The 11,503-nt window shown below is 34.7% G+C and overlaps 1 protein-coding gene across 1 annotated transcript in view; it reads right to left on the bottom strand.

Moving 5' to 3' along the window:
* acad11 (acyl-CoA dehydrogenase family, member 11) overlaps nt 1-8,028 on the bottom strand; it is a 71,477-nt gene extending 63,449 nt beyond the window's left edge. Inside the window, exons 1-7 of the mRNA XM_067435626.1 lie at nt 7,840-8,028; nt 7,645-7,744; nt 5,814-5,939; nt 5,439-5,600; nt 5,133-5,297; nt 3,723-3,864; nt 1,200-1,321 (exon numbers count right to left, since the gene is read on the bottom strand). Of these exons, the coding sequence (XP_067291727.1) occupies nt 1,200-1,321; nt 3,723-3,864; nt 5,133-5,297; nt 5,439-5,600; nt 5,814-5,939; nt 7,645-7,744; nt 7,840-7,964 (942 nt within the window). The 5' untranslated portion in view covers nt 7,965-8,028. The remainder of the gene's footprint in view (nt 1-1,199; nt 1,322-3,722; nt 3,865-5,132; nt 5,298-5,438; nt 5,601-5,813; nt 5,940-7,644; nt 7,745-7,839) is intronic.
* Between the last annotated feature and the right edge of the window lie 3,475 nt (nt 8,029-11,503).

Consider the following 11,503-nt stretch of genomic DNA (forward strand, 5'->3'; position numbering starts at 1 on the left):
AACTCTCTTTTCTTTTAATATTAAAAAAAAAAGTATTATAATTTAAAATAAGTGTTTTCCATTTGAATATTATTTTAAAATTTAATCTACTCCTGCTGGGGTCACACTTTACAATACGGGTGCACTAATATGCATTAATCCATCCTTAATTAATGCACAGATAATCATGAGTTAATGTATTACAAATGGTGAACTAACTCATGAATTAATGATTACTGCATTAGCAACTAATGAAGATTCTACATGATTAATAGATTAAGTAATCATTAAATTGTTATTAGTTAAATGTGTCATAATGTATTCATTCCTTATTAACATATTAAATTAACTAATAATTTAAATGTATGTGTTAATTGCCACAAGAGGTCAAAGCCATGCATCATAATGATACCTTTATAAATCATTAGCTAATGATTAATTAAAGCAGACAACTGAAAGTTGAAATGGATAGCTTTGACCCGTTGTGGTAATTAACATGTTCATTTAAATGATTAGTTAATATAATGTTATTAAGGAATTAATACATTATGACATATTTAACTAATAACAATTTTAATGATTACTTAATCTATTAATCATGTAGGATCTTCATTAGTTGCTGGCGCTGTATTTATTAATAAACGGGTTAGTTCACCATTAGTAACACATTAACTCATGATTATCTGTGCATTAGATAAGCATGAATTAATGCATATTAGTGCACCTGTATTGTAAAGTGTTACCGAATTTTCAGTAGCAATCCATTCTCTAGAGTGGCATGATACAGACATCATTCTAATATGGTGATTCGGTTCTCAAGAAACACTTCTTATATAATTAGTTGGGTTGCTTAACATTCTTGTGGAAGTCATGATACATGTTTTTCAATAGAAATTAAAAATAGAAAATAATAGAATAGCATTTTTTTATTATCTTTTTTTTGTAAAATTATAAATCTCTTTACTGTCACGTTCTATCAATTTAATGCAAAAAAAAGAAGAAATCTTCCTAAGCCCAGACTTTTGCACAGTAAATGTAGCTGTGCTAGTTTCATGGCTCTCATAGCACTACTATCCCTTTTTTCCTCAAATAATGATTATTTAAAATCCGAATTATATTACATGTCTATTAATCATGTAATAGTCTTGGAGAAATATGACCATTATCTTTCTACCTTTTATCTGATATGGCTTGACATCGCCTACGCGTGTACTTAATACCTGTGCAATTGCAGCCATTTTGAAAATGGCCATGGAAATAAAGAAGTTTAACTGGGGGAGAGCCTTGGGGATCCCTCGACAACAGCAGTAAATGGAGATCAGGTCATCTGGAGAGGGAATTCCTGTTCAAAAGCAACAGAAGGATTAAAACATAAAATATAGAGAGCGATAATAAAATAACACATAAAAGGACACGGTTTTCTTAAAAGGTTAGGTCCCGATTTATTCATCCTCATTGGCCTAAAATTTACCCATGTGACTTTGGTTAATCTTCAAAATGCCAATTATGTTTTTTTAAAGGGGTGGTTGCATGCAATTTCACTTTTTTAACTTTAGTTAATGTGTAATGTTGCTGCTTGAGCATAAACAGTATCTGCAAAGTTACAGAGCTTAAAGTTAAATGCAAACGGAGATATTGTCTTGTAAAGTTAAGGCAGTTTATTGCCTACAAAAACAGCCGGTTTGAACTACAACAAGCTTCTTTTCCGGGTTGGTGACATCATTAACCCTTGCTATTAACATAAATACTGCCCCCGCGAACACGCTAAGAACTGGGCGAGGCCACATCGCAGTCATTATTGAAAAGAGAGAGCTGTTGCAGTACACTAGAGTGTTGCAGACATGCCCTCCAAACAATGTTATTTTCACCCCAGGTGCACGACTTCTGTGTTCGGCCTTCCTCAGGACGCTGGACTTCGGGAACAATGGTTACTATTTGTATTTAATTCAGTTCCTGCTGATTACAATGTAAATTTAGCCATCTGTGCTGCACGACATGGAAGACAGCTTCAAGAATCGTAACGAGTTCAATACTGGATTTTCTCATAGGCTCATACCAAAAGATGAAGCAGTTCTCGGATTAAAGGCAGAAGCTGCTGTTTATGGGCCTAAACCTGAAAGTACATGTCTTTTAAATGTGTAGTTTCTGTGTGTTTTGGTTGCATCAAGATCAACGAGGTTTGGCTGCACTAGGCAGTTAACTAAATTGTTTCATACTTCTCCAACAAACGGCCACAAACACCAACAAACTTGTATGTAATCACACCCGCAAACATTGTTTATTTATTTATTTTTAACGTTTCTATTAGTGTACAACGTTTATTGTGTTTGACCACATGCCATTTCAGCTACAGTCTTGGAAAACACGTTTGTGTTTCATTTGACCAGTGCAGTAGTAGAGGCATGGGTAGGTTGTGTTAGGTTTTGTACCGGGCTCATAATTTTTAATTTTTTTGCAAAACATATTTGGTTATAATCATTCTACAATAACAAAAATTGGTATGGCAATATTGACGCCATTATTTACACCGCGGATGTGACTTTTGCCCATAATGGTAAGGGGCGTGGCGTTTCCGGAAAACCTGTGCTTGGCACTTCAGCCAATAAAAATACATGAAACTACATATGGCCATCTAACTCATTTAAGACCATTGCGTTTTTCGGAGGGATGGGCTTCATTGAAGCAGGAAGCAAACAAGACGTTCAAAGGACAGTGGAGACAGCGGTGTGAAATAAAGGTCAAATATAAGAAAAATACGGCATTAAAAAAAGAAAGAAGTATTAAGACATGTTATACTGCACCCCATAAACACAACCAAGCCTAAAAAAACACCACGGAACGACCCCTTTAATGAAACCTGAGAGGTTTCTGTCCTCCACAGAGAGTCCAGGCAACCAAAATTTTAAAGATTTAAAATGTTTATAAAGGCATCATAAAACACGTGCCATACCAATCAAGTGGTGTGGCAAGGGGGGCGTGGTTCAGCGAGGTCTGCAGCGGGAGAGAGAGCCGCGGGAGAGAGAGCCGCGGGACGAGCGGTGAGGGAGTGGGTTGAACGCAGATTGATAACACCTGTATCTCCTTTCAGTAATGGGCGCGGGGAGAGTACAAAACGCCAGGAGAAACGGAAGCAGGAGAGAGAGACACGGACTGCTGACGCACCCAGAGACATTGAGTACAGAGTTCCCGGATACCGGAAGTACCGCAACCCGGAAGTGAAACCTGAATTTATGAGAAAGATACACACTGGAGTGTGAACACTGTGATTTGAGTTTACGAATAATAAAAGACGTCAGCAGTCCTCCCGACCTCCGTGTCCTCTTCCTTCCTTCCTTCCCTAAGAACTTGTTACAAGTGGTTTAATCCAAGTCTTGTGACGAGATACAAATGCTTTAAATTAACAGATTTATTCACATATAAACAAACATACATAGAGTGAATGCATAATGTAAACAGGAAAGCCTGTGTGTGCTTCACCATCTCATTGGTTCTTGTGCGTGTGCTGCATGAAAAACCAATGAGATTTGTTCTAGCAATCTTGTAACTAGAGGTTATCTGGACATTCGATGGAGGAACAGAAACCTCTCAGGTTTCAGTAAAAAAAAAATCCTAATTTGTATTTCAAAGATTAAATAAAGTCTTATGGGTTTGGAACAACATTATGGTGCATAAATGATTAACTATCCCTTTAAAACTTCCAAAATATATAAATAAAAAATGTAAACGAGAATGAGATTCTCCACCCTCCACTCCTGTAACTCCACCCATTGTGCTGATGACTTTGTAGTGACTGGGCCAATAGTGTGGCATGAGGAAGTAGGCCAAGTCTGCTATTGGCTGTCCAGTAGTAGACAGTTCCCAATCCAGCACAGCCAGCACACGAGCCTGAAGAGATATAATAAACTTTTCTGTTCCAACAAGAAAAAATCTGAGGTTTTGGTGTGACTGACAGAAACACATTGGTATATCTATTATCAAGGACTTATGTGGCAAAATAGAGTTTCAATAAGCGTATTAAGAATGTTCTACTAAAAGACATGTAATGTTATAATGGGTGATTAATTAAAGACTTGCTCTGCCAGCTGGTTTTGATTTATTTGATCTTTATAATTCTATCTGTAATAAATCATCCACTAGCATAACGGGATATAAGCTTAAAATGTCTTAAGGCTCTAGTAATAGGTAATAATGAAATATTTTCACTTTGCATTAAACTTGATTTACAAGATTCTATGGAATAATTTCCATTTTGCATATTCATAATTCATAACTTCATAATTAAGTCCAACAAATACATAACATTTAAAAAAAAACATTCATACTTTTATTCAAAGTTCAAACAAGGACAAATTTATCAAAAGTGTCAGTAAAGTCATTTACAATTGTACAAAAGCTTTCTTTTTCCAATAAATTATGCCATTTTATTAAACTTCCAAAGGGATGTAACGGTTCAAATTACTCAAGGTTTGTTTCAAGTAAAATAAGGGCTACTGTCAAATAAAAATAAAAACAAATAATCAAACTACAAGCAATAGCACAAATGAATAAAATAGGGGAAAGGTGCAAATAAAATAAACAGTGCTTTAAGGTTGGTCTTGCAGTAGTTATCAGGTGCAGAAAATGTAAAATAACTGCATATAATCTTTACTAGATAAAAAAAAGAATCCTTATTAAAGTTACAAGTTATTCATTCAAGAGCAGTCAGTGATTTCTTTGTTTTTTTAACATTAAAAACACAAACAACAGCAGGAATATTAGGCTGCTGTCACTTTATATACTAAAATACATGTTTGACTTTCTCGATTGTTTACGTTCTTTTTAAGACATATCCGACTACGTTTACACCATAATATATGCACCATCATGGTGTTAATCAACTATTTATTACATTTAATTATTTAGGCCAAAAAAATCATCGACGAGGCCATTAATAATATAAGAGCTTTTGTATAGATTAATTAAACTTGTTCCATAAAGGATGTGCTTTACACTAATATTTAATTGAACTGAAAACACAATTTTCTTTCTAGCACTGCTTTACAACAGAATTAAACTCTGTTTGCATTATTTATCCTAATTTACCCGTTTATCACTGTAAAGCTGCTTTGAAATAATCAGTATTGTAAAAAGTCCTACATCATAGGTATTAGTACCTCTGTAGGGTGGAATATCAGGTTGTCAATTCGGAAATCGCCATGAACAAGGGACACTTCATTGTCACTGGCTGGCAGGTTGTGGCTCAGCCAATCACAAAGTTTATCCATGGCTGGTATCTCTTTGTGGGCAGAGGCTTTGTACTGCTTTGTCCATGTGGACACCTGAAAACAAGTCATAATTTAAAAAATTATTTTCTTGCTGGGTCAAAAGATGACCATAGATTTAGAGTCAAATAATAGTCTCTGAATTAAAAATGTTGATTTCAGATAAATACTTTGTGACTGATAATGTATTTATTTCACCTGTCTTTTACAATAACCTGATCCCTTCCCATATCCCAGGAGGTCAAGCTTATTGATGTCCAGAGAGTGAAGTTTGGCTAGAGTCTCCACTGCAGCCACATATAGAGCCGTTCTCTCTGCCGCACTGACCCCTGGAAGCCTTAAGTCTCTGAATATACGTCCCTGATGTGCAGACATACATACACAGAATAACATCACCAGAAAAAAACACCATGGCTGCCCTCTTCTGGCAGAGTGTATGATTTGAACTGCTAGAGCTGTTAGAAATTGAAAAATGTTGGCTCAATGTGGCTATATTTAACTCAGATTTGGTCCAACATTGTAACAACATAAATTGAATTTTCAATCAAGGTAACTTCCACTGGATACGAGTACCTGTACATGCTCCATGATGTAGAACTCTGTTCCAATGACACGAGTATCTCTGCAGTACATCACAGGATGAGGAACAGGAAAGCCAACAGAATACAGAGCCTTTTGAACAGCATACTCTCTATCTACCTGCACACACAAAATCACACAAATTATCATGTTTTATGGTGATATTAATATTATACATCATTACTGTTTTATCTTTAAACAAAAAAAAATAAACAGAAATTAAAACATTATAATGTACAGTAGAAAAGGGACAAGTTTATTTCTGCTGCAAGCTGACATTGAATATAATACGTAATAATAATAACAATAATAATAATGACATTTTATTTGTAACACACTTTATATTAAACAAAATCTCAAAGTGCTACAGATTTAAAACAATCAACAATAACAAAATAAATAAATAAATAAAACTGAAAAATTAAGAAGTAACAAATCAATCAAAAGCTCTGCTAAAAATGTGAGTTTTAAGACCACGTTTGAAAGCATTAACATTCTGTGGGGACTGCAAGTGGTCAGGAAGAGCATCCCACAGACTGGGGGCTGCTGAGCAGAAGGCCGGTTCTCCCATAGTTCGAAGTTTGGTCCTGGGAGTCTTGAGAAGACAAGTCGAAACAGAGCGGAGGTTACATGTTGATGTTTGTGTGGTGAGGAGTTCCTTGAGATAGGTGGGTGCGTCACCATGGATGCACTGGTGGGTAAGGAGTGAGATTTTGTACTCGATCCTGAGCGAGACAGGAAGCCAGTGGAGTGATTTGAGAATGGGGCTGATATGGTTGTATTTGCGCACCCTCATGAGGATCCTAGCAGCGCTTTTCTGAATATGCAGTTTCTGGAGATTTTTGCTAGGGATGCCGATAAGAAGCTCATTGCAGTAGTTCAGCCTGGAGGAGACAAAGGCATGGACAAGCTTCTCTGCATCTGCCAGTGTTAGTATGGGATGAAGTTTGGCAATGTTTCTGAGGTGGAAGAAGGAGGTCCAGATGTTGATGTGAGCTTCAAAAGTGAGTTGCGATTTCATAATTTAAAAAAGTAAAAAAAAGTCCTAAGTCCTGTTGGTTTCAGTGTTATTTTAGTATTATATATTGGTATATTATTTATTAACATTTTAAATACATTTTGATTTGTATATATTGTATTTTATAATTGAATTTAAGTTATGGTATTTGATTGTAAATTTGTTTTGACCTTGAATTATTTTATTACTCATGCTTCTTTACGCATTTCAATAACTTTCCGGTTCAACTTTATTTTATTTCAGTTATTTGCCAAGGCCACATCATTTTAAATTTCATTTCATTTTAAACACATTTCTCATTTTAACTTTTTTTTTTTTACCTAAAAATGTTTTATTTCAGCTTTATTTCTGATCCATCGGTCTCATTCAAAATGCATTAATAAAGAAATTAACTAATACGAATAGAAAAGAAACTAATAATATTATTATGGCAGCAGATATTAGAAATATAAACTGTTTTGTTTTTTTTCATATCAAATATCAAGTTAGTTACAAAAACGTAACAAAATACAAAAGATGGATAACTGTTAATTAAATCTGTATTTAATTATTACTTATTCACAGTAAATCTGTCAAGCATTTAACGTTACTGGGAAAAATCGTATCCTTTGGATCTGTCTCCCTCTACTGATTAAGTTGCATACTTACAATTATGTGCGTTGTCTAGTAAAGTCACTGGTATCAAAGTCCTTTCTGCATGTTCACAACAGCGTTTGATTGACCCAACTAAGCTGTATCAAACTCACAATTACAATTATTCTAAGAATATTTTTACGTCGGAAATAATATTAAACAGTAAGTAAGTACCTTATGGGCGCCAGGCAGAAGTTCTCCTGGAGGTTTCTTTCTGAGAACATAACGCTTGTCTGCAGTCTCAATACAAAACGTTGGGTTGGACTGTCCAGCTCTATTCAAAGCAAATAAATTAAATAAAATGACAAACAAACAAAGCATGCATGGGTTTTGTTGCATCTAAAGGAGATGTGTTGTGCAATTTCTTACATGTACTGCTGCACTGTTAAAGTTCTGTTGCCTGAAAAGCTGTCAAGTTTCCCTGACAAATATGTTTTTAAGTTATTGGTGTCAAATCGATGTTCTGGACGGACAGCGGTGGTTTGGCGATCCATGACGACATTAGCCTAAATGAAATTGAGAAATAAAGTTCACGACTCAAACTGCTGTGGGGGATTTCCAAAATAAAAGTCATCAACTAATCGAGGGAGGAAATAAAGATCCTAAAAGTCCCATTCATGAAAAGCTGTACAGGAAGCACTGCTTAGATATTTTATGGGTTACATTTTTTTACGATATGGACATGGTTAAATCGGGGTAGATCCGCCTATCGTAAAAAACAAAAGAGGGCCCCTGGGTGTGTAAGGTTTTAAAATACTGTCAAAATGTTATATATCGTGAAGACGAACTTGAATGAGTCAACAGTCTGTTACAGCATTGTAATCATAGCAAAATTCTGGCTTTTTTTTTCTTCTTCTTCTTTTTTACAGTCTGTGGTTTGGAGTCCATTCCATTATGTTCTGCAAGACTGCAAGTTGCAACAGCTAGGCGGCGCAGTTTTAAAGCCTGCAATATTGTCCATCCACTGTAATTGATTAAAAGGGCTGGAACTAATAAAGATTTACAGATAAACTGATAACATACTTAATAACTGTACACTTTACGTGACAAATGGAAACCAACAACTGAATTTAGCTGGAGAGTGTATAATATGTGTGTGTGTGTGTGTGTGTGTGTGTGTGTGTGTATATATATATATATATATATATATATATATATATATATATATATATATATATATATATATATATATATATATATATATATATATATATATATACAGTCTTGTTCAAAATAATAGCAGTACAATGTGACTAACCAGAATAATCAAGGTTTTTAGTATATTTTTTATTGCTACGTGGCAAACAAGTTACCAGTAGGTTCAGTAGATTGTCAGAAAACAAATGAGACCCAGCATTCATGATATGCACGCTCTTAAGGCTGTGCAATTGGGCAATTAGTTGAAAGGGGTGTGTTAAAAAAAATAGCATTGTCTACCTTTGACTGTACAAACTCAAAACTATTTTGTACAAACATTTTTTTTTTCTTCTGGGATTTAGCAATCCTGTGAATCACTAAACTAATATTTAGTTGTATGACCACAGTTTTTTAAAACTGCTTGACATCTGTGTGGCATGGAGTCAACCAACTTGTGGCACCTCTCAGCTGTTATTCCACTCCATGATTCTTTAACAACATTCCACAATTCATTCACATTTCTTGGTTTTGCTTCAGAAACAGCATTTTTGATATCACCCCACAAGTTCTCAATTGGATTAAGGTCTGGAGATTGGGCTGGCCACTCCATAACATTAATTTTGTTGGTTTGGAACCAAGACTTTGCCCGTTTACTAGTGTGTTTTGGGTCATTGTCTTGTTGAAACAACCGTTTCAAGGGCATGTCCTCTTCAGCATAGGGCAACATGACCTCTTCAAGTATTTTAACATATGCAAACTGATCCATGATCCCTGGTATGCGATAAATAGGCCCAACACCATAGTAGGAGAAACATGCCCATATCATGGTGCTTGCACCTCCATGCTTCACTGTCTTCACTGTGTACTGTGGCTTGAATTCAGAGTTTGGGGGTCGTCTCACAAACTGCCTGTGGCCCTTGGACCCAAAAAGAACAATTTTACTCTCATCAGTCCACAAAATGTTCCTCCATTTCTCTTTAGGCCAGTTGATGTGTTCTTTGGCAAATTGTAACCTCTTCTGCACATGCCTTTTTTTTAACAGAGGGACTTTGCGGGGGATTCTTGAAAATCTCTTGAAGACAGTCTTCTAACTGTCACAGTACTTACAGGTAACTCCAGACTGTCTTTGATCATCCTGGAGGTGATCATTGGCTGAGCCTTTGCCATTCTGGTTATTCTTCTATCCATTTTGATGGTTGTCTTCCGTTTTCTTCCACGTCTCTCTGGTTTTGCTCTCCATTTTAAGGCATTGGAGATCATTTTAGCTGAACAGCCTATCATTTTTTGCACCTCTTTATAGGTTTTCCCCTCTCTAATCAACTTTTTAATCAAAGTACGCTGTTCTTCTGAACAATATCTTGAACGACCCATTTTCCTCAGCTTTCAAATGCATGTTCAACAAGTGTTGGCTTCATCCTTAAATAGGGGCCACCTGATTCACACCTGTTTCTTCACAAAATCGATGACCTCAGTGATTGAATGCCACACTGCTATTTTTTTCAACACACCCCTTTCAACTAATTGCCCAATTGCACAGCCTTAAGAGCGTGCATATCATGAATGCTGGGTCTCATTTGTTTTCTGAGGATCTACTGAACCTACTGGTAACTTGTTTGCCACGTAGCAATAAAAAAAATATACGAAAAACCTTGATTATTCTGGTTAGTCACATTGTACTGCTATTATTTTGAACAAGACTGTATATATATATATATATATATATATATATATATATATATATATATATATATATATATAATACACTCTGCAGCTAAATTCAGTTGTTAGTTTCCATTTCCATTTTTTTTTTTTTTTACGGATAGTTCACCCCAAAATGAAAATTCTGTCATCATTTAGGCTACTCTATTACTCACCCTCATGTTGTTCCAAACCTGTAAGTGTTTCTTTGTTCTACTGAACACAAAATAAGATATTTTGTAGAATGTTTGTAACCAAGCAGATTGAGTAAACATTGACTACCATAGTATTTTTCCCCTACTGTGGTAGTGAATGGTTGCTCAATCTGCTTGGTTACAAACATTCTTCAAAATATCTTATTTTGTGTTCAGCAGAACAAAAAAACTCACACAGGTTTGAAACATCATGAGGGTGAGCAAATGATGACAGAATTTTCATTTTTGGGCAAACTATCCCTTTAAGTTATTATTTTTAATTTTCTTATTAAATTATTTATAACATATAAAGATCTGACCATTGCCTTTATTACATTTCAAGTAGGCTAAATGTAATATTTTTAATAATGATATAGGCCATTTCTAATGTCTAATATCCCTTGTTAAATTAGCTAATTTATTAAAGGGATAGTTCACCCAAAAATAAAAATGATGTCATCATTTAGTTACACACAAGTTGTTCCAAAGCTAAATAAATGTATTTGGTCTGATGAACATAAGAATGTAAGAATATTTGTAAGAATGTTTGTAACCAAGCAGATCTCGCTATTGATTACCATAGTGGAAAATACTATAGTCAATGGCTGCCGAGATCTGCTTGGTTTCATTAAGTAGTTTTTTCTTTGTTTTTCTGAAGAAAAAAAAAATCTTACAAATATAACTTAGACATACTTCAATTCAAGAAAGGTTGGGGATTATTTTATGTTTTTGAAAGAAATATGTTATGCTCACCAAGGCTGCATTTAGTCAATCAAATTTTTAATTTCTTTTGTAAAAAAAAATATATATATATATTATTATTATTATTATTACAGTTTAAAATAACCATGCATGAACCTTTTTCTGGGATTCTGATAAATTAAGTATAATAAAGAAACAGCATTTATTTTGAAATATAAATATTTTGTAAAATTAAAATTACTGACCCCAAACTTTTCAATGGTAGTATATTTAAGTGTATTCAAACCTTTAGCTATCTATTT

This window comes from Pseudorasbora parva, chromosome 24, assembly GCF_024679245.1.
Source record: "Pseudorasbora parva isolate DD20220531a chromosome 24, ASM2467924v1, whole genome shotgun sequence".
NCBI classification, from domain to species: Eukaryota; Metazoa; Chordata; class Actinopteri; order Cypriniformes; family Gobionidae; genus Pseudorasbora; species Pseudorasbora parva.